Source organism: Athalia rosae, chromosome 3, assembly GCF_917208135.1.
Source record: "Athalia rosae chromosome 3, iyAthRosa1.1, whole genome shotgun sequence".
Lineage (NCBI taxonomy): Eukaryota > Metazoa > Arthropoda > Insecta > Hymenoptera > Athaliidae > Athalia > Athalia rosae.
In genome coordinates, this window is record NC_064028.1 from 4,145,130 (window position 1) to 4,170,241 (window position 25,112).

Sequence of the window (25,112 nt, forward strand, 5' to 3'; positions counted from 1 at the left end):
CGTTCCAGTGTGGTAGTGGTAGCTACCAGTAACTACTCACTGAATTCAACGGTAGTAGTTGGTAGTAAGTAGTGTACCGGTTTGTTCCAACAATGGAAAACCGGTTCAAAGTGCATTTGGAGGGATTATGCACTCACTGTTTTATCGACAGTATTTTATTGGCATTTGGCACTGTAGCACCATTGAGAACAGATGTACATTCATTCTGAATAGAACTAGCCACAGGGATCAAACGACGCTTATGTGTTGTTTCTCTTTTCGTTGTTTCGTTTGTTCTTTTTTTTTTAATTTAAATAAAGCTTCTGCTAGAGCTGTCAATTGCGTAATGGAATTATTTTGAAAATGTGAAACACGTCGTGAAGATGATTGAGTTGTCTGAAAAAATTCAAAGTTACTATGTAACATCCTCTGACCTCCTGTTGAATACGCTGAAGGAGCTACTGATACACAGCAATATTACTTATGTGGCACTTTCGACTGTGTTTATTATCATCGTTACTCTATCAAGTTTGATAGTTCTTTTCAAAAGTACGTATTACAACTTTGCCATTATTTTTTAATTCATCATTAATTGATTGTGGTTTTGTTGTGCAATATATCATATGACTTTTAATGGCTTTCATTCAGAAAAACGTGACGAGGTCTTTTCATTTCCTGAGGAATTTCTGCCCGAACCAGTCAATCATGACATTGATGTTATTCACTGTAATGAAGGAGAGTCTAAAGTCCTAAATTACAAACAACTGTTATTGCAGCTGCACTATGTAACAAGTGTAAGAGGCATATTTATCACAAAAAGTTTCGGAGCAATTTTAATCACTAGCCCATCAAAGCAATAATATAAACCATGTCTAATTCACAGAAATGTTACGATAGTTGCTATGCTTCCAAGTGCATAAGATTAGTAAGAGACTGTCCATATTTGATCAATGTCGCACTTGAACCAGGTGGACTCACACCCTTTCAACGTGTCTGTTATCACAGCCATACATGCTTAGTGGAGTACATGCTAGCAAAAGGTAATGATCAGTTTTGATGAATGTGTTCACCACAAACATCAATAAATTAAGTGATGGCTAATATTACTTCACATTCTTTTATAACAGGAGCTAATCCATGGTTAACGACACAGGCTGGTGAAAATGCACTTTGCTTGGCTGTCTATTATCACATTAAGCATCCAAGCAACAACGATCTATCGTGTCTGGATGTATTGTTCCAGTCAGGTTTGTCTACAACATAGACATAGAGCGGTATGCCAACTTTTACTGACAAACTGAATATAACTCATTTAGAATTTTCTTATTCTTCAGGATGTACTTTGGATCCTAAAAGTCGATGTTTTGAAATTATTCTGAAAAGAGCTACCAAAGTTTGTCATAAACGTCTCACCGAGTGGATACTGGTGCACACTAATACTCACCCTTCGGACCAGAGATCCATTTCAGTGCCTCCAGCTTTCCGATACCTTAAAGGCTACTCTCAGTATAAGCCTTCACTTAATCGCTAAACTCAAAAAACATTTAATTCTCCTTTAAAATAGAAATAACATGTGTACTGTCATTAATCTATCCATTAGATTTTTCATCCATTAGGTATAGTAAAATTTTGTATAAAGTTCTGTACGGACAAAGAATTTATGTATATACCTATAATATTAGTTAATAAATGATTGTATAATAGCTTATCAAGACATCTGATTTCCAAGCTTTGATTGAGATCCAATAGCAATTCATCAGTGGTTTGGGCTCAATGAATGAAGGAGGTAGACGGATGTTAAACAAAATAACCATATTTGAATAACATCTAATTGAATAACAATCAAACAGATTTTTGAATATTTACTATCTAAATATTGGTCTTATGGAGACTTGACGTTAGCAATTCATGTCATATACACTTGAGACGCCGATTAATTATGAAATAACATCCTGAAAAAAAACCAATCTAATTTTTCTACAACTATGGATATTTGAAATGAATTATAAATTATTGCAGGAAAGCGTATTCCAAGATCATTATTGGATAATTTTTTTGACCACAAAAGACGTTGAAATGAGATTGATTTTGATGATGAAAACTGTAGGCGGGTATTTCCGAGAATAACAACCGTTGACAGAATGCTACATCCATGGCACAGGAATTACATACATCTATGTGTTTGAAAAATACAGTATTTTTCTGTGTCTACTTAACATCCATTACTGCACTAGTAACAATATCACTGGGGGAGGTTGCAGGGGAAGAACTAAAAGAGCGCACTGCTCATGCTTGTAAAGTTCGCAATTTCCAGTACAGCCCTCTTAGAGCAACAAGCTCAGCGTGGGTACCGCTCTCAGCTATAACGCCTTTGTCCAGAACGCAGATTTTATCAGCATCTTGAATCGTTGAAAGCCTATGCGCTATAGTTAAGCATGTTCTACCTTCCTTTGCCTCATCTAATGCAGCTTGTACGACCTGTAGAAAAATGAACACCATAAACGAACTGAATAAAAGACCATGTTGAAAATGAATGTGACGATGCGATCTGACCTTTTCACTTTCCATATCTAAGGCTGATGTTGCTTCATCAAGTAAAAGAACTTTTGGATTGGCAATCAAAGCTCTAGCAATAGCTATTCTTTGCTTCTGACCCCCAGAAATTTGCGTACCCTTGTCTCCAAGTTTAGTACTATATCCCTGAGGAAGTGCTGAGATAAACGTGTGTATGTTTGCCTCTTTAGCTGCCTTAATGATCTCGGACATTGGTACATCACGTGTGTTATCACCATAGGCAATATTCTCTGCAATCGTCCGTGCAAACAATATCGGTTCTTGTGATACAATTCCCAAATTCGATCTCAACGAAGCAAGACTTACAGACGAAGTGTCCTTGTCGCCTAAATGCTGAATAAAAATTTATTACATCAGTTATCTGAAAATATTGGAAAATACTTGTCAATAACAAGACTACTTACTACACTACCCGATTGTGGATCATAGAATCGTTCTAGAAGTTGTATAAGGGTGCTTTTCCCGCATCCACTGGCACCAATTAATGCAATTGTTTTCCCTGTAGGAACATGCAGATCCAATGACTGTAATACCGTGATTCCAGGCCTAGTAGGATACTCGAATGTAACAGATTTGTAATCAATGGTACCATTATTATTCTGAAATGATAAAAATGACCATTGGCGGCAAGACATTAGCTTATGCCTAGAAAGATATTGCTTGAAGCATTATTTTGAATTTATTACCCAATCTTTGTCTTGTGGATTTGTCGGATTTAATATTTTTGGAACTCTGTTGAACAGAGCAAAAATTTTTGAAGCTGCGATAAGACCCTTTTGATAGTTTGGCGCAAAAGCTGATGCATTGGCCACCATCACTGTTCCCATGATGAGAGCTTGTGCAACCCTTTGAAAATTGAAAAAATACTCGATAATAAATTTTATGTTCTGAAATCAATAGAACTTCGATCAGTAGAACTAAAGTGATACTTACTTGAATACCGCAGAAAAATATAGTCCTTCGTTTTCTATCAAATATCCACCATACCACATGGTAACTGCATATGCAAAGTAAAGAATAGCTCTAGCTAAAGCAAAAACTATTGCACGGTAGTGTGTATTTCTTTTGGCAAGTATAAAAGATGGTCTCATTGCATCTGCATATGCCAGTTGAAACGTTTCTTCTCTTCCAAGCCCGAGAACCGTGCGAATGTTGGTCACTGCTTCAACTGCGATCTGAAAAATTAAAAATGTATTCAAAAATTTTCTAGCTAATACTGGAATCGAATCGATATTCAAATCCTGTTCAAAATACCTTTGTAGATTCTTCTAAAGTTTTGTGATAATTCAAAGTCTCTGAACTCAACAGTAAGCCTTGCATATAAGTGGTGATCAAAATGAATGGCATAAATGCGGCACCAACTAACCCGAGTCTCCACTCGTAATACATAGCGAGTCCTAGACCCAGTATCAACGTAGCACCGGATTGTATAAGGGTTCCAATTCGCTGCCCAGTCGCTCCTTGTACAGCAGCAGCTTCTCCTGATAGTTTGGCACATAGAGAACCAGTCCCATTACTTGGTATATCAAACCAGGCCATTTCTTGCCGCATCATAGTACCAAATGATAGTTGTCGCATACGTTTTGTTAGGCGTTCTCCAGTGATCCCAAAAATAAATATCTTTGGAAATTATTAATTACATGAGATATTTTTCAATAACATGACAGTACTAGGCAATTTACCTGAATAAATGTAGCAGTACCAACTATAAGGCCAACAAGTGTGAAATACAGACTATAAATATTCGTTGATTCTCTAACTTCCACAGGATCAGGTAGTGCTAGAAGCTAAAGAAATTGAATTAGGTGACTGAAGTCCAATATTTTGAAACCTTTAAAATATGGATACTTACTCCAATAATGTCACCGAATAGAATCGAAAATAATGGTGTAGAACAGCCGACAATGATAGATGTTAAACAAGCTATAATAATAAGGTTCTGCTCAGGCTTATTGTATTTCAAGATACTCATCATAGAAACTGTTTCTGGTGCTGTAGCTTCGTCTTCCTCAACATGCTGAAAAGCATTGATTCAGACAATTAATATGAAACATACTCATCTGATAATAAAATCAAAAATAGGAGGTAACTCTGACAACGATCTCTATACAGTTTTTATGACATACCTTGGAATTTTTTACAACAATCGGCTCATCGTCGTCATCATCATTGTCTAATTTTTCAGGACTGGTTGGCGTCATAGGCCCGTGCTCCTCAAGCTCAGATATCTAATATTTTCCAATGATGAGAGAAATTATCGAAAAGTATTATCAAACAAAGTTCGTTGCTTCCGAATAACAAATAAGAGAATCAAAAATATACCTGAGTAGTCACAAGCGCATGATAATGCTTTTTGAGTTTCATCAATTCTGCGTGTGTTCCTTGTTCAACAACTACACCATCAGATAGTACAATGATTTTATCTGCACCTCTTATAGTTGATAATCTATGGGCTACAATGATTGTAGTTCTTCCTTTACTCGCCTGTACAATGAATAAATAATAAGTTAGTCATCTTTGGAGAGAACTTTTTCTCCAATGAATCAGTCTATTATTTAAATCATATTAGTCTACTCGATCAAGAGCTGCTTGCACTCTCGCTTCACTTCGTGTATCTAGAGCAGACGTTGCCTCATCCAAGAGTAAAATTTTGGGATTTCGGACCAACGCTCTTGCTATGGCAATTCTTTGCTTTTGTCCACCTGACAACTGAGCTCCCCTTTCACCAACCATTGTATCGTATCCCTGGAAGGAATTCAGAAACTTAAAAAATAATACCCATACATAATACACTGCTTGGTGCAATAATAATCACTTTCTGTAGCTTGATGATGAAATCGTGAGCGTTTGCTTTTTTGGCTGCATCAATAATATCTTCATTGGTAGCATCCATTTTTCCATAACGTATATTCTGAGAAATAGTTGTACCAAATAATACAGGTTCTTGACCGACAATTCCAATATTATTCCTAAGCCAAGCAACATTCAAGTCTCTCAAATCATGCCCATCTAGAAGAATCTGTAAGTAAACGGTCGGTCTATGCGTTTTGGAGAATGTACATGAAAATATCGAAAGTGCAATAAATTCTAAATTCACCTGCCCATCCATCGGATCGTAAAATCTCTGTAGCAGTTGAATACATGTAGATTTACCACATCCTGATCCCCCAACTAATGCCACGGTCTCACCTGGTTGAATATTCAGGTGCAAACCTTTCAATATCTGATGACAACAAAATTGATACATGATAGTATGCTTTTGAAGAATATTTTTGTGGTAAAAAATAGACGTATTTCATAAAACATTTACAGAACTGCAAATCTATGTACAAATACCTCAACATTTGGTCTTGAAGGGTAGTTAAACTTGACATTTTTGAATGCTATAGCTCCATCTAATTGGAGGGGTTTAGCACCATCATTTGACAAGCTGTTAATAGCAGAGGCTCTTTCAATAACGGCGTAAACCTTAGATCCGGCTGCCTTTGCAATTCCGAAGGCTTCAATGAATGGAGAGGCTGTACCGAAATTCATAGACCCCATCATCACGCTGAAAAAGACCTACACAAGGGTTTGAACTTATTTGAACCTTATGTGGGAAGTAATCGGTTTTACACTCAAAAAATTATTTGAGCTAGAGATGCAAATTTGAATGACTAACTTACCGTAACCATAGTAGCAGCATTGTACGTTTGTACGCTAGGATCATAGTCCCTTTCTTCTATTACTAATCCAACACCATACCAAAACGATAAAGCGTAGCTGCCATATATACAAAACCACAATAATCCAAATGCGAGTCCCGCAAAGAAACTCTTCTTTACATTATTCTGGTATGCAAAGTTTAAATTTCGAGTAAATCTCTCAAGTTCCAACTCTTGTCCTCCAAACGCAACTACAGTTCGCATTGCGGACAGTACCTCTTCAGCAATCGAGCCTGCTTTTGCATACGCATCGATCTCATTGCGAGCCAAGCGAGTGGTAATCTGAAAAATAGCATAGTTTAACAACACATTTCATTCGGGTAAAAATACCTATATCAGTTTATATAAGGGCAGACACATGCAAAACAAAAATTGTCTCATATTCTGATATAATCTAAATGATAGCATGTTATCAAACTCAGGCTTCGAATATTATACATCACGGATGTCGTCAACAATGATATGCGCTTTTGGTTTGGCGAGATCCTGTGGATTACTAACAAAAAAAAGTCATTGCACTTTCATTGTTTGCGTACATAGGACCTAATCAGTATCAAGATTACCTGGTCGTAACTTTTATCTTGATGTCTATTGATAAGCCATTGGCACATCCATTGTGCATGTCTTCCAAGTACATCACAAATGATTATTTCAGATTAGTATTAACTTGACAAAGTGCACTGAAGATGTTCAATTAGCCTTATCTAAGATTCCAAAAAGAATTTACCGCTCCTACTGCTCCAATGAGTATCATTGTGACAGGGAATGAGATGAGGCAGACCAGAGCAAGCTCCCATCCTTTGACTAATGCTAGAATAAGGCAACCCACGAAAGCACTCATATTATGCATGAACATGACAGCCTTCTCAGATATTCCATCCTCCAGTTTAGTTATGTCCCTATCATAATTTTAGTAATTGATTGATTAGATTTTTTGTAGTGAAATTTGTGGATTTTAAATCACATACATGTATATGCTTACTCTGCTAAACGACTGGCTATGTCTCCACTCTGAGTCACGTCATACCATGAAACATCTTGGTGCAATGCCGATTGTAAATACATGTTTCGGATTCGATAGATTTGACGATGCCCTACCAAATTGTACAGCATGATGCTTAGGTAACTGAAGAACAACATGATGACTCCAATAATGGAGTTCCCAATTGCAAATCTAAGAACTGCATCCATAAGCTCTGTAAAATCTGGAGACATTGCTGATCCGACCATGGAACCAACCAATTCACCATAGATCCACGTGTTGGCTGGCTGGCAGAAGCCAGTGACCACAGCAGAAAGAAATCCAATGAACAGAATAATTTTTTCGCCAACAGTGGAATATCGATACTGGAAAAGGCAATTCACCATGGATTAAAATTTGATTTACATATATGGATAAGTACATTGTAGATGGATTCTCAGGTAAAGGATGCATGATCAATGATATAATTCTGATATTGTATAACTTACCAATTTGTAGAAGGCTATCGGTGGATAGACTGGCGGTTTAATTTCTTCTGCTGCAGATGTGCTGTGGGACAAGTTGGATTTCTTTATATGATGTTTGGAACAACAATATACTATTTGACAAGCAATAAGTTTTGGAAAATGATAAAATTATTCAATAAAACTCACTGATTTTGATCTTGACCAGCAATATCTTCATCATTTCGGAAAGACGTTATTTTAATTGGCTCGTTATTAACTATTACTTCCGATTTATCTAAAGTTGGCATAGCTAGATGCAATTTTTTGCTGTTCTTCATTATCACTTACATGGAATTCGCAGACTGGGTAGCTAGCTGGAACTACTCCATGTTCAATATATTGTTGTAAAACCGATCGACACTTACCTTATCAGCTCTTATCGAGCTTTATCAAGATAGAAAAGACCTTGATTCATCAAGAAATATTCGCCCCTGTATTAAGCGAATGTATTCATTGAAAGTATTTTAGAAACCACTTCAAGTTGGACATGTGATCACTTGAACTACTCAGATTCTCTAGTTGATTCGAGTAAACTAGTTCGAGTAAATTGAAAAGCAAAATTGAAAATAGCAGACGAAATATTTACAAATCAGGAGCATTGTGATGAGAGGGTTCTATTTTCCTTCATTCTTCGGCCTAATATTATTGATTTGTAGTCAAACACACTTTCCACACTAGTTATTCCAAACTAAATACTTTTAGAAAAAGTTCGATTAGGTAATTTGATTGCTGAACACCAATCAATTTATATTGGAAGATAGATGAATTCATCAAAAAACTTCAAATTATATTGAGAATTTCGTAATTATTATTTATCCACAATAACATAATAGCTCATAGGTAGCTCAAACATTATAAACTTTAAAAAAATATTCTTTGTATCACTAATACTGAATGAAGTAAACAAATTTCGCGAATAACTTTAGCAAAAGTATACTTAATGATACGCAAAAGTATTTTATAAGACTATTTGTAACTGAATAACGGAAGTATTAATAAATTTCGTTATATATCTGAAAACGTAATCAAGGTATTACAAAATAACAATCACGTTTTCAGGTATCTCATACGAATTTTCGGTTGCACACTTATGGTGCTTTAGCGATATTGGCAAGTTCCTTGATTTGCGTGATCAGGTGAGTGTTGTAGGTCTTAAAATCCAGGGATACCATGGTTACCACAGTAGCCTTCAATCTATTCTCGTCCTATGCAAATAAACGGGTAGTATAGGTATGCATACATAAAAGAAAGAAAAAAAAATAAAGACGAAATAGTTCAAGAGTATCATGGTACAGACACAACTTTTATGAAAGTAGAAAGCAGCTAGAACGAGTGATGAATGTCTGATAAATACTAGTTAACAAATACAATGAACTCACGTTGTAGCTCTCCATTTTCAGCCGGAATTTAAAGATGTAAGATTGGAATGCAACTGAACTAAATTTTTCAGTGAATTCGTCGTTGCGACTTTCCTGTAGTTCCCCGAGTTCTTGTGCAGTCAATCCAAAAATCTTTTCCCCTTGTTCGTTGAATGTCGTCACCCATTGATGATCTGTCCAGTCTGCCAGATTACACTGAAATTGATATTGAAAATAGTAGAGTAATGCATCAGTGGGACTAAAAGAGACATATCAGTTTTTAACACCCACGTTAGCTAGGAGTCGATATTTAAAGTTGGGGTATACTCTGTCGCATTTTTCACATCGATACATATCGTCATGAAGCACCACCTGTCAATAAGTAGAGACAATAACTTCATATTTTATACACAGTAAACTTTGATTATAATACTGCTTCCAGGTCACGGAATATTCAACATGTTGATAGGTACCCTTAGATTTGATGTTTCTTACTTTTTTATTGCAATTTTCACTTGGGCAGGCTGCATACAGTGCATTTTCTATTTTTATCATATTAATTGTAGCTTTAGCTACAAAGTAGTCGGGGGTTTCTCCGCATCCTAGCTGCTGACTTTTAGCTTCCTTGAAAGTCAACCATGGCCCGTTCAATCCCCCACCGAGACCACCCAATGTCTTGGAGATTGTATTTACTGTTTCATTGCACCCGGTTGTGTTGTACCAACCCCGTAGCCTGATGAATTGAGTCGATTTTTTTTTTTAATAAAAATGCAAGTTAAATAATTACTAATGATATTTCACTCTAGACATTAGGTCACCTATGAGCTTCTGGAATGTCAGGATCAAACTGCAAGACTGACGAATTCAAGCATGAGAGTGTTTTTCCACCATTAAATTCTGCAATACGTGCGCCCTTTATTGCCACTATAGGATTAGTAGTCCCATCAAATTCTTCTGCTTGAGTACCCCATAACGTGAGGGTAACCTGAATTCATCGAGGAGTGATAATAAAATTAAAATTTCTGCAGTGCTTCATTTTGTTAGTGACCCAATAGCGTACCATTGTGCTGCTTTCATCAATGAGATTGACATCGCGTTTTTTAAGCTCTTTTCTCGTAGCTTTGGACAACAACGTTGTGACATCGGTGCACGATTTGCAAACACCGAGTACATCTGATGGCATAATATAACAGTTTTGTAAGCAAGATTTTTAATTGATTTGTTGGATGCATGAACAACAATAACAAAAACTCACCAATGATACCATTCTTCTCCATGGTCTCAATTTCACGGATTGGTGAAAAATCGAACGTGACATGAGGGATGTCTTCGATTTCATTATGACAGGGAACAATCTCTGTCTCACCTGTTGCTGTCATTTCATATTCATTTTTCACATTGCTGTACTGTCTATTTGCTGGCTTAAGCTGACACCGTGATAGGTAGTAAACTTTACCGATCTGTGAACAAAGGGATCACATCAATTTTGATTTCATTCATTGACCATTGATGGTATTCGAATCATACTAAATTCATACCTCGAGCATAGAGTAAAATTTTTCACATTGCTCTCGGAATGCAGTGAAGTTGATCTCCCCGCTTTCATCCACTAGAGTCATTGAAAATAACTGACCTTCACCACGGGAATTACTCCATGTTCTGATTGGAGATTTACTTGCAACTCTGGCTCTGATCACCCATCTAGTAAAAATTATACATATTTTCATAGCAAAGTTAATCGTTTGGAAACTTCTGCATTTAGATATGAATTCAGTTGATAGTTTCACTAATTACCTATTCTGATATGGGCTCAAGGCGGTTATTGGTGTTGTTGCGACACCACGACCAGTAGAGAGTGTATCATTAAGGTTGGTATTTTTTTGCTGCTGTATAGAACGACCTGTTCAAACAGAATCATACTCTGGGTTAAAATCGAATGTGAGAGAATCATAGATGTTAAAGTGATCATCAATTTACTATTTGGTAAACCGCTCCTTTCAGTTGAAGATGTAGCTGCTGGGGCAACAGAACTAGCATCTCCATTTTGCTGAGGCCCGTCTTGCTGTGTAGGATTTCCTATTTTTTCACCAACTTCAGAGCCTGGGACTTTCACATCGATACTGAGTATGACCATTACTCGCCTGATTTACGTATATGATTAGAATGGAATTAAATTGCAAAGCACATTACGTCTGTATTTTTGTACATTGGTAAGAACCACAAAGGTAAGAACTTTGAATTATTAGCTATATTGGTAAGCGTACTTTTGTTTTCCAGAGTTATTGACCATGCTGATAGCATATCGATTGATTTGGCACACGGAGAATTCTGTGAGTTCGTTATCATTGATCAATGAATTAAGCTGTGTGGCCAGCATAGCATATGAGTTTATCCTGACACCGTCTGAAACCAGGAGCCGAAAGCGCTCCTGTGAACTTGCTGATGCTAATTTTTTGTGACCCTGTACAAAGAATATAGTTCAACTTTTATGTTGCTAAGCATAGGCAACGAGCAAATCTCAAAGATTCATGGCAGACAGGATGTAAGCTACTTACCAATATTTGGAGGATAGGTTTTTCAACCTCTACACCATTCATGATTTGCTGAAAGAATAATGAAAATATTATAATGTTGACCTGAGGACACAAATACTAACGATAAATAACACACTATAACTTACGTCTAACGCTCCTTTGGTGAGTTCATACATGTTGAATTATTATGCAAGAACTGTTAAACGCTTGTTTGTTCAGAAAACAAGTACGAAGTTCTGATATATTTTGTAACACACACGCACCTAACAAAAGTAATGCGGAGTAGATTGTCAAGGTTGGTTTTCGTTCTAGCGGTGCTGCGGAGTGCGGTATGGAGTCGCTACGGGGTAACAGTCTGACTAGACACCCTTTTTCCCGCCAAATACTGAAATCTTCATTTCGACGGTCAACCCATAAACGTGTCTTCATTGGCGTTTGTTACTACAAATGAATTTCCGGTTCGCTGGCTGGTATTTTATTCCTTGAATTCACGCAAATCATCGGTCCCGCTGACGGACGAACACAGCAGCCAAAATTCAGCAGCCGGCTACCCCAGACCGTGGTGCAGGGACACATTTTTGGTTATATTTACTGGAAAATGAAATTAGCAATTCTCTTGTAAATCAACTACTGTACCTTTATCTCACCTTAATCTATTTTTATCGTACACGATGGTTGAGCTATTACGGCAGTACTTAAACGAGATCAAGATACCGCAAGCCGGAGACAAGATATACAAAGATGAATGTGTTTTCTCATATGACACACCAGTGAGTTGAAGTTACCTTGTGCCTCGAAACGTTACTTATCTTGCTTATCAATCTCCAACTGTTATTGGAAATTTCCATATTTCTGACGTTTCAGGAATCAACTAATGGATTATACATTAGTCTGACATCATTTCTGGGATTAGGTCAGGATCACGTCGAAACTTATTACCAGAAAACTAAGAACCCCATATTTCTTCGACTGAAAAGGGTAAAGAAAGAGGTAAGTTGCTTTTCTTCTATTGTGATTCTATTGTGTGCTTGATGGTCCAGGTTCACTTATGTCGCCTGATTTATGAAATTACTCCAAAATACAACTGCTGACCCATTCGTATACTACAGATCTGCAAATTAAACTTAGATGTTAAATAGTAATGATAATCAAAACGATAAGATAGAACATCAAAAAAATTCTGCAACTGGTTATCTACAACTCTATGTAGATACCTTCGGAGCAGCAAGGAGATGGTCCTGAAAAAAAGATCACTCGTCTGGCGATTGGAGTTGCCGGAGGCTTCAGTCCAGATACTAAAAAATATACTTATGACGAATCGTACGAAATCGTCATCCTGCCAAATTTTGTAACAATACCATATCCCAAAGACGATCTGCCGGAACAAGTAAGTATGAATCGATTAAAACATCCATTCACTTTGGTATTGCTGAACAAAAACTATGTATCAGGTAAAAACTGCAGTCAAGTGTTTACTGGAGGCTGAGTCTGCTTCTAAATTGGCTGAAATTGAAGCTCTTGCTGGGACATGGGATGGTGAAGCAAGGATCACATCCAAGTAATGAATCCACGTCAAATGAAAATCATTATTCTTCCAATTCAATTAGTGACATGGACGCTTGATTTTAATGTCAGCTTAATTTATATAAATGAATGATTGCTCAGCCATTCTGTAGATCTATTTGATAATTGGCTGAAGCTAACTAAGTTACTATTGCATCAAGTGATACCTGGATAAACTGTCAGTGAAATATCTTTAAAAGCATTTATTTATGGAATCAGAACTTTATCTCTACAATTGAATCGGTTTTCCTTTAATCGTCTTATCCTCAGGCATGCAGCTGATCTCAAGCAGTTGGATAATGGAAAAAAGATTCCCCCAAGTGGATGGAAGTGCGAAAAATGTGATCTGACTCAAAATTTATGGCTCAACCTTACGGATGGCTCAATACTCTGTGGCCGAAAGTTTTATGATGGAACTGGAGGCAATGATCATGCCGTTGAGCATTATCGTACCACTGGTCATCCACTTGCGGTTAAACTGGGAACTATTACCAAAGAGGGAAAAGGGGACGTATTTTCATATGACGAAGACGACATGGTCGAAGATCCGCAACTCATTGCACATCTGGCACATTGGGGCATCAATATTGCACAGATGGAAAAGACTGATAAATCTATGGTTGAATTGGAACTTGACCTCAACCAGAAATTTGATGAATGGGTGGCGCTTCAGGAAGCTGCAAGTAAATTAACTCCTGTTTACGGGCCCGGATATACAGGGCTAGTAAATTTGGGAAACTCATGTTACTTGAATAGCGTTATGCAGATGGTTTTCACCATCCCCGACTTTGTATGCAGGTGATTCAAGTAGATTTTGATAGCATGAAGTTTTCTTGTTCATGATCATAACTCATCGGTTAAAAAAAAAAATATGCTGCTTGATTGTAGATACGTCGATGAGGCTCCACTGATTTTTAACCAATCAGGCAGCGACCCTGCCAATGATTTTAATACACAGATGTAAGTTCAGCATACCTGACTCTTCATAGAACGAACATCGATTGAGATTTAATACAAATATTGACAGGGCTAAGCTGGGAGTTGGTCTGCTCTCTGGAAAATATTCTATTGAGCCAGCGCCTGGAACAGAAGAAGAAAGGCGCCAAGGCATACCGCCTCGGATGTTTAAGACTTTAATCGGTCGCAGTTATCCAGATTTTGCAACCAATCACCAGCAGGATGCACAGGAATTCTTTTTGCGCTTGATCAGTCTTTTAGATGTAATATTTCTGATAATCTGAATATCTATTCAGCGGATTAATTTTTAATGTATTTCGTTCGAATCAAACGTTTTTTTTTTTCATTCGGAACAGCGTAATAGCCGTCATCAAACAAATCCCGCGGACTGTTTCAAATTTAAAATAGAAGAACGATATCAATGTGGAGGATCTGCCAAAGTCAAATATACGCATCGTCCCGAGTATTTATTGCCTTTGCCTATACCGCTGAAGGCTGCTGTAAATCAGGTAATATTTTATCTCAAACATGAATTCCAAAAACGTTGGGACATCTTTGCAACTATTAAATCGCAATTTTCCTGTTAGGAGGAGGTAGCTGCCTTCGAAGCAAAGAAAAAGGAGGTCGAAGCAAAGGGTCAAAAGCTGGATTCGAATAGTATTGTTAGACCAAGAATAAAACTTTCGTCGTGCTTAGAGATGTTTACGCAGTCAGAAATCGTCGAACAATTTTATAGCAGTGCCCTAAATCAGAAAACTAACGCTCGCAAGTATGATAAAAATTTTCACTGTTTGTGTTAACCGATAGCTTTTTACGTGCTTTGCTGATTTTCTTTGGATGATGAACGGCTTTTTCCTGCTTTTAAATATTTGATCGTATTTTCAGGACTACGAGTCTTGCAAGCTTTCCAGATTATTTGTTAATACATTTGAAGAAATTTACCTTGAGAGAAGACTGGATTCCTATCAAATTAGATGTTGCCATTGAGATGCCTGACCTGTTGGATCTGAGTAAACTTCGAGGTCTAGGTTTACAGAGTGATGAGGAGCTGCTACCAGAATTAGCTGGTTCCGAACCACCGCCACCTGTGTTTGATCAAGCTATTCTGGCGCAGCTGATGGATATGGGTTTTCCGCCAGAAGCTTGCAAACGTGCTCTCTTTTTCACGGAGAATCGAAGCTCGGATGCTGCTACTAATTGGCTCATGGAGCATATTGCCGATTCTGATTTTTCGGAACGGTTTGTACCTCCTGGCATAGACATGAAGCCAGGTAAGTAGATCCAAAAAAATACATTATTCGAAATTAGAAAAAGGCTACTGATTAGTTCTTATGTCATATTTTGAATTTTAATTATAGGTAAAACAGTATTCAAACCGAACGAAGAAGCTCTGCAAATGGTGATGGCCATGGGCTTCACCAGAGAACAAGCAACCAAAGCTTTGAAAGCAACCGACAACAACCTAGAACGTGCCGCAGATTGGATATTTAGTCATCAAGCAGAGCTTGACGCACCTGAAATGGAAGAGGGTCCATCGCAGGATGAATCGTTCAGAGATGGGAATGAGCGTGAGTAGTCAAATATTTTAACACAATCTGGAAAAAATATATTAACTAAATCTCATTCCAGGTTATAAATTAGTCGGCTTCATTTCTCATATGGGAACCTCAACCATGGTTGGCCATTACGTTTGCCATTTGTTAAAAGACAATCGCTGGATAATATTCAATGATGAAAAGGTGAGTGCTAAAAATTATTTTCATCCATTGAAGTCGATATTCCAGCACAATTAAACCACACATATGATTACTTGCAATATACTTATATTGAGTTAACTTTGTATAAATTAAATAAACCAATAATAATGTTTCAGGTCACGCTATCTGAAAATCCTCCAAAGGAGTTGGGTTACTTATACTTGTACCAACGTATTGACTAGTAACTTGAATGCATATGTTTTGTAAAAACTTTTTATCGAATTGTATTGAAATTTAACAATAAAAAAAAAAAAAAAAAAAAAAAAACTAATAAAAGAAAGGAAACGTTCAAAATTTTAAAATCAAACCTTTTCAGTGTCTTTTTATTTTCCATCATAATATAAGTGATATACTTCACTGTTGATGTCCAAATAAAATTAATGACATGACGTTAAATTTTGTACTCAGTTATTTATTAAGGCACGTGTTAAAATTGTACATAAAACTCTTTATAAAAAATGCACTCAAGAAATTGATGAAATTTTTCTTTCACTTTGCAATAGTGAGGTCCAGATATATATCTCTCGATTTTATTATAACTGACATATTAAATTCATCTTTCAGTGGGTCGAAGGTTGAAAATTTCCATGCACAATTACGGGGGTTTAGGGGGGATTGAAAGGAATTCTATCACCTGCTTCTCATTGCATTGTCTTGATTTTACGTTTTCTGGAAATATTTTCGTTTCTGGATACTTGAATTTCTTTAGAGCAACACAACCATTTTATAAGTTATGCCAATAAAACTTGGAATACATTCTGTAATTATATTCGTTAAGTAGAATAGTAACCATGAATAGAAAAATATTACCGTTGATGGATTTTTTTTTCGTCAGGTTTTATAACTTATAATATAGGTGTATATATTTTGTTTTTTATAAATCTATAAATTAATTTCAATCAATGGCACAATACTTAACAATTTCGTACCAGCTCAGTAAAAAATTGTATACAACCTGTGTTCACATCGTTCAAAGGTCAGACGTATTTTTTTACTTTTTTTTTTTTTATAGTTTGTTAGCTTTGTTGTAATAATAACTACATTAGTAATAATTTTGAATAAATAAGCAATGTTACGCTGAATTAATATAGTAGGTGATCATGATATTCAACAATCACAGTTTAAGTACGTCAATTGAAAATTCAACGTCAAGAATTGGTCTTAATTTGACGTGAATCTTCTGATTTCTTTCAACTTCGCGAAATCATATGATCCATAAAATTATATCAAGTAAATGCGTAGTCATCAGCGATCCAAATATATATACTTCGATGACATCGTCATCATTAAGCATCATCAAGCCGAAAAGCCTTCGATGTGAAGTCATTTCTTTCCGTGCGAAGTTAAGTTAGAAATGTTATATCTCTGCTAATAAACATAATTTAAGAAATACTACTGGTAAGCCAATATTCTTCAAGCACCCTATTTCACTTTTGAATTAATGAATAGTATGTGAAATAATTACAGACAAAAGTCGGAAGTCAATCACTTTCATCTGGTACTTAATTAATATACTTTATAAATAAATAACAATACCATTTGGAGTTGATAAAAGTTCAAAGGCACATTCGTATAACGTCTGAGATGAAAAAAAATTTCTTCCCAGATGTAGTGTAATGCTTGAAAAATGCGAATTAGATTAGATTAAGTACAATCACCTGGCACTGTGAGAAATACTTGATAGTATATACAAAGAAATATTCTAAAAGGCATGACACATCGACGTACTTTTTGTACGCCTCACGAATTTGAAGACCATCGCCAATATGATCTTAATCGTATTTACCTGTGAGTTTGAAATTAGCTAGCGGTCTTGATATCTAATCTTGTATTATTCCCATCATCGATGATACCAACGGATGGAGGTATGCCAAAGATAATATTGTTGCCATCTTTCCTAAACGTTGCTTCTAACAACTCAGGTAACACCTGAACTTTCAATACTTTGCTCTTGTTGCCAAGTGTACATTTGAACGCGCTATCGACTGTCACTGGTATGTCAGCACCTCGTAGCCTATAAATAGAAGGATATATTATCGAAAGTCCTAACTGGACAATTGCAAAAACACGCTTTGTCTTCCGCAAAGGAGTCAACTTACTGATAAAATTTATTCCGGAGGACTCCAACAAGTTCACCGACTCTATCCTCTTTAGTTATAATTGAAAATATAAAGTCATTTCCTTGATTGGTATGGATAGCAATCAGTTGATCTGTACCAGGAGTTACGCTCAAGCTTGTGATATCGGCAATTGGGATGCCTTTTTTCATAGATTTAAACTTAGAATTTTCCAGTTTATAAAGAGCCGCATTCGTTACTACTAAAACTCGGTCTGCAGGCTTATTAAATCTGTAAATGGATAGGCTTGATTAAATTCTAAAATACAGAGTGCTCAAGTTCCATTTCATAGAAGTTTCTGAGAAGAAAAAAAAATGATAACCGAGTTTGTAGTGTCACGAATCTTGGTAAACGAATTACCTGTTTGTTTTTCTGATGAACGCACTGAACAAAACAGCTTTGAAATGATCAGTGTTCTTCAGATTGTTAATTGAAGCATTGAAAATAGTGCTATGAGGATTTTCATCAGATCTCGCCAAATAATTACCCTCCCAGCGGCGATTTTGACCCCACTGTTGACGCCTTGATCGCAATGCTGGTGCCGCTGCCATCTGCAAAACATCATAATTGCAGATATAACTACCAGTTGTTTATCAATACAGGAGGAAGAGGCGAGTTGCTAATTAACCTTAAGACGATGCTGTGGCCAATCTTCTCGCGGAATATGTTTTAATACCATCCAAGCTCGCCATCTGGCAAATATTTTTTTTAGGGATGGTACGACGGGCCGAATTGCAAAATTTTCTGCAGGCCATGGCAATGACTTTCCGTAGTCTCGTAGGCTCTTTGCATTTTTGAAAGTACTTTGAAGCTGTTTCATGTATGTACGTTGCTTGTATAAACGATAGTGCTTCATAATAACTAGTGCAGCCTTCATCTTTTTGTAACGCTGACGACATAAGTAGCCCCGCCATTGTTTTTGGAGAAGTATAACGATACCTGGTATCAGTTCACTTCTTGCCTGGATAATAAAATCATTAGTTCAATTCATGATACTTTGATAATTAGAGATGTTAATGCATAACCACAGTAATAATAACATTAAAGCAATTACTTTTTCAAGGGCGAATAGTGTCCGTGGTGAACGAATAAATATTTTAGTGTGCCCGTACATGACGTCATCTGCAAAGCCTTTTTCTTCCATTAAACTACGAACTCCATCTTTGTCGTTACCACTTCTATAGTTTGGCCAGGTGAATTCAGTAATCATTTTGTACCTGCGTAGATAGTGAGGTTCATGTGTCATTATTGAATTCAATGGCTAAACACTAGCGCAGTATGGGCTTTCAATACATGGACGTACCTTTTCAGGAATCTGTCGTAACGCTGCCTGTATACAAAGCCAGCTCTTCTGACAAGAATGTTTTCAACAAGTCCCAAATACCTGACTTGATGACCCACTCTTTCTTCGTCAAATACAACCGGAGATTTAACTTCATTAGGTTTGATACAACGAATGTAGAAGGGCTCCTTGCTGGTTAGATTTTTGACTAGAGCAACCATTGAGTTACGGAATAATGTACCAGCGGTTAAAGGACGTTTTGTAGTCTGTAAGATTAATGGGGATAAAACACATGTAAAAGGCAATGTGCTTCTGACAGAAGTAAAAAAATGATGTACCAACTTTTGATATATCTTGCGCACCTTCCGGCCACATGTTGGTAATTATTGAATTAGAACTTCTGAATAACAGACGTTTGAAGTCTTGAAATAAGGTGTCCTTATTTTTTTCAATAAATCCGTTGATATCATAGATAACATCACCTGCGTAATGTTTGATTCTGAAGTGAACTTTATGTTCCAGTTCTTTGTCGGTAGGTTTCAACTGTCGTGATGTATAGTGCTTATGTTCCGATAACTTCCGATCCAAGGCTTCGAGGAGCATTCCATCGTTCATTGTGCCCACAGTAAGGCAGGCTTCGTCCATTATTGCAAGGATACCTTTGTGCGGTTGTTCTACCAGATCACAGATCACTTGATTATTGAAGTATTCAATATTTTTCCAGGCAATGCCTTCTCTGTTGTATTCCTCTTGTTCTTGTTTCAGTACTAATTCAATAAAAAGCTGTTGCAATTTTTCATTGCAGTAGTTTATACAGAACTGTTCAAAACTGTTTATATCAAATATTTCAAAACCGTAAATGTCAAGTACACCAATCAACGTATTTTTGTATGTTCTGTGCACACTGCCATCGTCAATGTTGATCGCATCATTTATTCGAGATATAATCCACGTGAATAATCTGTCATAAATTGCCTGGAAAAATACATATACATTATATATTTCTATAAATTATTCATAGTGTTTAGAGGATAAATTACTTCATCATAATCATTGGCTGAGTTATCTATAACAACAGATGGACTGACCTTGGCAAGAGCATCCCTGCCATACTCAGCTTCGATGAGAGAATGAGTTTTCGCAACGACATCTCCACCAGCAGCAATTACTCTTTCTGTCAAAGCAGTTCGAAGTTCCATAGGACTAATTGAAAGGCGTTCAGCAGCATCATTTAATGAACCGCCTCTATCAATGGATGGTTTATCATCTTCCAAAGAAAACGTGACGTTACCCTTGATTAAGGAGACGTGAGATTAAAAGTTGTGATCTAGTTTTGTTTTATGATGTCTATCAACCTTAAAACTTACTAAATGTAGGACAGCAGCAACAATATTCCAAATCGTTTGTGTTTCATTTTGTGAAAATCCAAGAGCTGTAAGTCCGGTAGTAGTAGCTTTGAAGTCTGACCTGTCAGTGTTGCTTGTGCGTCCACTGTCCCCTTGGCCAGCATAATAATACGCATTGGGATCTCTCACTAGACGCAATTTATTCAATTCGAGCTCAGGACAGCCATGGAGTAACTAGAATGTGTAAGCTTTTTCTAGTTCCAATTCTATGTAAACATTTGTACATACATATATATCTGGTCATCATAAATTATTCTTTCTCGATTTCTTTTCTTGATCTATGGCGTTCTAAGCATACTTCCTATGCAAGAATACAACGCAGTTTTGATAATACCTGGTAGAAGCAATGAAAGTTTCGTTCTCCTTTCTGTTGGTGTACGACCCTAGATTTTTCTAGCAAATAGTTAGTTATATGACCTCCAATAGGGTCACCCTTGAAATCAAAGTTGATATCCATATATTTTCCAAAACGCGATGAGTTGTCATTGCGATTTGTTTTCGCATTTCCGAATGCTTCCAGAATTGCATTTGATTGGATAAGTACATTTTTCACTCTGAAAATAGATGAATGAACAATTGACATACACGATGAAATATTAAGTCAGTTTTCATTTTCAAATGCAAACAAATAAGCAAAGTACACTCAATTCTTTCCATTGTCGTATATAATTATCATTAGCAATTTACAAACAATCCTTGTAAAATGTCTGATTTCAAAGCAAGTAAATGGCTTGGTACAAATGGAATTTGATTCAGACTGAATTACACACCTTTCGATTTCCTGTTGACCACCCTGATTTGTAACAGCAGCGATATATTTCATAACAATTTTGCTCGCTTCAGTCTTTCCAGAGCCAGATTCCCCACTGATAACTATACAGGTGTCGCGACCCTGCTGTTTCATTTCTCTATGCGCCGCATCAGCAATAGCAAAAATATGCGACGGATTTTCAAAGAATTCTCGCCCTGAAATTATTAACGAATGTTTGCTATGCTTAAGAACATATGTTTTGACAAAATAAAACGAATCACATAGAATTTGACAGTAAACTAATTGCGTGTGACATTACATTAAACGGTATCGAATAACGAAACAGAAGAGCGGAACCTCTTCCATTCAACACAATGAATATCACTTTACGGTTGAATAACTCATGGTTATTTTAAAAGCTGACTTTTTCCTATTAGCCAGTTTTGAAGATCAATGCTTGAAAAGCATCACTGTTTCACAGTCTCTTGATTTCCCGGTCTACTGATTTGAAATTGGGGAAATGATTCAGTCTCATGATTAATTGGCATTGCATAACTATTATACTTCTGAGCAAGTAATTGATCCGTAATTAGACCAAACATAGACATTTCAAACAGAGCGATTTTACTTTGTAAAAGTGCAACAGCCTGATCTATGCTGCAAGTAACTTTCCCTTGTTGTTACTATCACAGACATGCTGGAAAGTCAACGTTTGTTGCCTAACTCGTCTTTTTTTCAAATGATATTGCTCAATCTTATGATTTTGTCAATCTTTCAAACACATTTACCGTGCATCGCACATTCCATTTTCAATTTTTAAGGAGTTCTCTTGTAAAGTATGTTTGATAAATTTTGTGAGTTCTTCATAGTGCGAGTGAGATACAACAGAATTGGCAGTATGTCGTATAATTATTATCTGTGGATTACGTGTTCTTATCGACAGTACGGAGTAGTTCAGTTGTTATTTTTTATCTATCAGACATTTCCTGCAGTAGATATCCACATTTTGCAGATAATGTAAACTTGTGAATATTATCTTGAGGGCACTATCGAATATGTGTGCAATTACGAATTCTATCAGCATCAAAATACCTAAAGATAAAATTTGCTTGGAATCTTCAATAGTCCTAAACATAAGTGTCTGATAAAGATAGTGAGCATTTACATAGTGATTCAATAAAATCCTAGATCTAGCACAGAGTATAAAGCTGCTGACCTGACCTACAATTGTTTGAAAAACACAATTCTATTTTTCATATCAGTTCAGAATTAAACACAATATCGCAAGCAAATTATGTAGATGATGAGTTTTCCAAGATTTGCAAAGTTTTACCTTTATATTTACTAATTTGATCTGGTCCATAGATATTGGTAGTGCGATATGGATTGACGCTGACGCATACCTCTCCAATATAAGTGTAGATTTTTCCGCCATTGAATCTGAAATGACATAATAGAACTAATATAATTAATTTGATACATTTATACCTACATATTTCCTGAAATTCGGGCTGAATTTGAATGAAAAATGTTTTGAAAATTTACGATTAATGCAAAGATAAAGCTTCCATGCAGACTTTGTAGCTTAAATGAAGTTGTTATCAATTTATCTAATGATTATAAAATGGATTGTCCTCGACTAATGGTCGATGTAAGATTAGAGTTATCATTCTTAGAAAAGTTTAATTCAAGATAAGTGAATTTATTGTGAAATAATGGGCCTCATTAATAAACACGATATCTATCACTCGGGGTGGCTTTGCCTTTACAATAATGTTAGAATAATAACAATAACCAGACCGACAAGTGTTATAGTCGTCGTTGGCAATCTATATGATACACCAGCTCTTGGTGTGAATTATGTATTATAAGTATAATGTACTGGATAATTGGTGAGAAAAATAGGCAATGATCAGTAAATTCTTGGAGCTGGCAGGAATGAAACCTAGCTAGAAAGTGCAAAATGCAAAAGAACCGCCGAACGTTATGTGTATAAAAATATTAATATAGTAATGGGACGACAGCTGCACATTGTATATTCTAAAATACGTTGAAGGGTATATAACATCATTCAAAGAATGTATCATCGTTCGCTCAGGCTGCTGGCTGAGTAAGGAGCTGAGAATGACTCATTTCAGTTGATATGAAACAGGGGGGTATACGCCTTATAGCATGTATAGCGTTCGAAATGGAATGTCCTTGCATTTTTTTACGTCACCAGGCCAAAAACAATATGAGGTCATACGCACAGTGATTATTGCTGCTGAAAAGGAATTTCGAATATTAAACTTAGTTTTTTGGAATGGATAAAAACTGGCAGGAAGAGTGCATAAGTATAAAGTGCACTGGTTATTTATACCGCAAGAAGATGTTCACGGAGAAATGAGAGCTAGCCGTAGTGAGATTATAGTATCCTTATAGTAAAAACTCCGTATCTGGGTCGCCGGCTATATTTTTACGTTGACGTTGCGTACGTAGTAACGTGTGGAGTACATGGAATGAATTTAAATGCCAGCCCGTGAATAATCATTCACGTTTCAAATCGCAACAACCACCTGCATCTGAAAATGTTTAGCCACGCCCTCTCAGCGGACGACAGAAGAAATAAAACAACTCTAGGCGCGAGAGGACGAGGTTTCTTGTTTCTGTTTCTGCTTAGTACAACGATTGTTAAATTTTCTTTTCAACTATGCAGGTAGCTAATTGTAAGTGCATTCCATGCGAATATGTATAATGGGTTTGTGTACAATCTACTCTAATACCTGACGCGAAGATTGTCCACAACATTTTCCAACGTTATTTCGTCCAACAGGACGAAATCACCGATCCCAACCTCCTCCTGGTCTGCCATTTGGGTTTTATACTAAATACTTGATTAAGGGATGAGTATTTTCAATCACTCAGTAACACATACACTCGCGTGAACGTTAACTGACGTTAGAAGAAAACCAAGGAAAGTGGTACAACAGCACGCACGGCCGCTGCTCGCCGAACGAATGCGCGACTTTCCCACTACTAAACCACAAACCCCACCACCCGATGATTATGTATTTTACACACAGCTATGCAAACCGCACGCACCGACGGTGCGTCACTCGAATTATGTACTTTTTTACCGTTTTTTTTTCACTCAAGGGACGTTGATTCTAATAAGATTTCAGAGATATGCCTAATTCAAATCCCACCCAGATTTCGATATACTTGCCCCTAGTTGAATTGATTTCTACGAAACTACAAACTAAATATGTACTTCATTTTATCAATTTTTCATCCCGCTTGAATCGGCATAATTCATCCGAACATATTTTTGTCTTGTATAATCAGTAATATGAGAATGATAAGCAGCCGCAATTAGCGGTGAATAATAATGTCAATTGTCTTCGACAGGGGTTCATTTATTCCATAAAGCTTATACAATTCCTAGCTACGGTGATATGGTACGAATCCGGCATCCGCATGCGCAATCGCAACGCTGCAAGGCTGTCGCAAGCTTTTACTTTCGGTTCATTATTATTTTTGGCTTTTGGCTATGCTATAACTCTGTATGGGTGACATCGAGCCGCCGAACGAAAAGAAGTATTTTGGATAATTCCTCCACTTCATTCGTTGGGAAACGTTTGGTGCGGTTGATTCACGTGAAGG

At 36.6% G+C, this 25,112-nt stretch overlaps 5 protein-coding genes across 8 annotated transcripts; 2 read left to right on the forward strand and 3 right to left on the reverse strand.

The window, feature by feature from the left end:
- Positions 1 to 2: 2 nt before the first annotated feature.
- Positions 3 to 1,693, forward strand: LOC105686575. Its single transcript, XM_012401524.3, has 5 exons — positions 3 to 528; positions 628 to 773; positions 863 to 1,019; positions 1,107 to 1,226; positions 1,314 to 1,693. Exons 1-5 carry the CDS (start codon positions 363 to 365, stop codon positions 1,508 to 1,510), a joined length of 786 nt encoding a protein of 261 aa, XP_012256947.2. The 5' UTR covers positions 3 to 362; the 3' UTR covers positions 1,511 to 1,693.
- Positions 1,694 to 1,826: 133 nt separating this feature from the next.
- On the reverse strand, positions 1,827 to 8,377 carry LOC105686573 (ATP-dependent translocase ABCB1). Of its 3 annotated transcripts, XM_048652728.1 has the most exons (19): positions 7,893 to 8,377; positions 7,728 to 7,788; positions 7,240 to 7,604; positions 6,985 to 7,156; positions 6,219 to 6,539; positions 5,890 to 6,114; positions 5,651 to 5,776; positions 5,369 to 5,572; positions 5,128 to 5,298; positions 4,876 to 5,037; positions 4,680 to 4,781; positions 4,406 to 4,570; positions 4,236 to 4,340; positions 3,808 to 4,173; positions 3,487 to 3,728; positions 3,240 to 3,399; positions 2,958 to 3,152; positions 2,533 to 2,886; positions 1,827 to 2,457 (listed from the first exon to the last, which is right to left on the reverse strand). In XM_048652728.1, the coding sequence occupies exons 1-19, from the start codon at positions 8,021 to 8,023 to the stop codon at positions 2,266 to 2,268; spliced, it is 3,819 nt and encodes a 1,272-aa protein (XP_048508685.1). In that variant the 5' UTR covers positions 8,024 to 8,377; the 3' UTR covers positions 1,827 to 2,265. The 3 variants fall into 3 exon arrangements, with proteins under 3 accessions (XP_048508685.1, XP_048508686.1, XP_048508687.1); XM_048652729.1 differs by lacking the exons at positions 6,985 to 7,156; positions 7,240 to 7,604; positions 7,728 to 7,788; positions 7,893 to 8,377 and adding exons at positions 6,696 to 6,753; positions 6,821 to 6,909; XM_048652730.1 differs by lacking the exons at positions 6,985 to 7,156; positions 7,240 to 7,604; positions 7,728 to 7,788; positions 7,893 to 8,377 and adding an exon at positions 6,821 to 6,883.
- Positions 8,378 to 8,530: 153 nt separating this feature from the next.
- LOC105686574 (replication protein A 70 kDa DNA-binding subunit) lies at positions 8,531 to 11,967 on the reverse strand. The gene is made up of 13 exons (XM_012401523.3): positions 11,784 to 11,967; positions 11,659 to 11,706; positions 11,368 to 11,564; positions 11,081 to 11,244; positions 10,898 to 11,003; positions 10,642 to 10,804; positions 10,359 to 10,563; positions 10,164 to 10,276; positions 9,922 to 10,088; positions 9,599 to 9,836; positions 9,395 to 9,475; positions 9,125 to 9,319; positions 8,531 to 8,950 (listed from the first exon to the last, which is right to left on the reverse strand). Exons 1-13 carry the CDS (start codon positions 11,811 to 11,813, stop codon positions 8,834 to 8,836), a joined length of 1,824 nt encoding a protein of 607 aa, XP_012256946.2. The 5' UTR covers positions 11,814 to 11,967; the 3' UTR covers positions 8,531 to 8,833.
- Positions 11,968 to 12,122: 155 nt separating this feature from the next.
- On the forward strand, positions 12,123 to 16,181 carry LOC105686205 (ubiquitin carboxyl-terminal hydrolase 5). Of its 2 annotated transcripts, none has more exons than XM_012400830.3 (13): positions 12,123 to 12,407; positions 12,502 to 12,627; positions 12,848 to 13,024; positions 13,089 to 13,195; positions 13,471 to 13,998; positions 14,089 to 14,160; positions 14,228 to 14,420; positions 14,514 to 14,666; positions 14,745 to 14,926; positions 15,043 to 15,428; positions 15,516 to 15,725; positions 15,787 to 15,896; positions 16,031 to 16,181. In XM_012400830.3, the coding sequence occupies exons 1-13, from the start codon at positions 12,309 to 12,311 to the stop codon at positions 16,094 to 16,096; spliced, it is 2,409 nt and encodes an 802-aa protein (XP_012256253.1). In that variant the 5' UTR covers positions 12,123 to 12,308; the 3' UTR covers positions 16,097 to 16,181. The 2 variants fall into 2 exon arrangements, with proteins under 2 accessions (XP_012256253.1, XP_048508688.1); XM_048652731.1 differs by having other exon boundaries at positions 12,863 to 13,024.
- Positions 16,182 to 16,305: 124 nt separating this feature from the next.
- Positions 16,306 to 24,493, reverse strand: LOC105686700 (unconventional myosin ID). The gene is made up of 13 exons (XM_012401767.3): positions 24,233 to 24,493; positions 22,804 to 22,910; positions 21,490 to 21,685; positions 21,054 to 21,273; positions 20,681 to 20,893; positions 20,402 to 20,605; positions 19,656 to 20,288; positions 19,335 to 19,579; positions 19,086 to 19,248; positions 18,660 to 18,992; positions 18,392 to 18,582; positions 18,014 to 18,262; positions 16,306 to 17,928 (listed from the first exon to the last, which is right to left on the reverse strand). The coding sequence occupies exons 1-13, from the start codon at positions 24,319 to 24,321 to the stop codon at positions 17,715 to 17,717; spliced, it is 3,057 nt and encodes a 1,018-aa protein (XP_012257190.2). The 5' UTR covers positions 24,322 to 24,493; the 3' UTR covers positions 16,306 to 17,714.
- Positions 24,494 to 25,112: the final 619 nt, after the last annotated feature.

What these genes read in the sequence shown, in the direction of transcription:
- LOC105686575 (XM_012401524.3), top strand. Translation starts at nt 363, where the DNA reads ATGATTGAGTTGTCTGAAAAAATTCAAAGTTACTATGTAACATCCTCT. An exon ending in TTTGATAGTTCTTTTCAAAA is followed by an intron (nt 529 to 627) that starts GTACGTATTACA and finishes GCTTTCATTCAG; the next exon opens with AAAAACGTGACGAGGTCTTT. An exon ending in AGCTGCACTATGTAACAAGT is followed by an intron (nt 774 to 862) that starts GTAAGAGGCATA and finishes TCTAATTCACAG; the next exon opens with AAATGTTACGATAGTTGCTA.
- LOC105686573 (XM_048652728.1), bottom strand. Translation starts at nt 8,023, where the DNA reads ATGAAGAACAGCAAAAAATTGCATCTAGCTATGCCAACTTTAGATAAA. An exon ending in CGATAGCCTTCTACAAATTG is followed by an intron (nt 7,605 to 7,727) that starts GTAAGTTATACA and finishes TGCCTTTTCCAG; the next exon opens with TATCGATATTCCACTGTTGG. An exon ending in TCATTGGAGCAGTAGGAGCG is followed by an intron (nt 6,540 to 6,984) that starts GTAAATTCTTTT and finishes GCTATTTTTCAG; the next exon opens with ATTACCACTCGCTTGGCTCG.
- LOC105686574 (XM_012401523.3), bottom strand. Translation starts at nt 11,813, where the DNA reads ATGTATGAACTCACCAAAGGAGCGTTAGAC. An exon ending in AATAACTCTGGAAAACAAAA is followed by an intron (nt 11,245 to 11,367) that starts GTACGCTTACCA and finishes TACGTAAATCAG; the next exon opens with GCGAGTAATGGTCATACTCA. An exon ending in GTGAAAATTGCAATAAAAAA is followed by an intron (nt 9,476 to 9,598) that starts GTAAGAAACATC and finishes ACTTATTGACAG; the next exon opens with GTGGTGCTTCATGACGATAT.
- LOC105686205 (XM_012400830.3), top strand. Translation starts at nt 12,309, where the DNA reads ATGGTTGAGCTATTACGGCAGTACTTAAACGAGATCAAGATACCGCAA. An exon ending in AATGATTTTAATACACAGAT is followed by an intron (nt 14,161 to 14,227) that starts GTAAGTTCAGCA and finishes AAATATTGACAG; the next exon opens with GGCTAAGCTGGGAGTTGGTC. An exon ending in CAGAAAACTAACGCTCGCAA is followed by an intron (nt 14,927 to 15,042) that starts GTATGATAAAAA and finishes TCGTATTTTCAG; the next exon opens with GACTACGAGTCTTGCAAGCT.
- LOC105686700 (XM_012401767.3), bottom strand. Translation starts at nt 24,321, where the DNA reads ATGGCAGACCAGGAGGAGGTTGGGATCGGTGATTTCGTCCTGTTGGAC. An exon ending in GTGCGCAAGATATATCAAAA is followed by an intron (nt 19,580 to 19,655) that starts GTTGGTACATCA and finishes TTAATCTTACAG; the next exon opens with ACTACAAAACGTCCTTTAAC. An exon ending in TACGACAGATTCCTGAAAAG is followed by an intron (nt 19,249 to 19,334) that starts GTACGTCCATGT and finishes CTATCTACGCAG; the next exon opens with GTACAAAATGATTACTGAAT.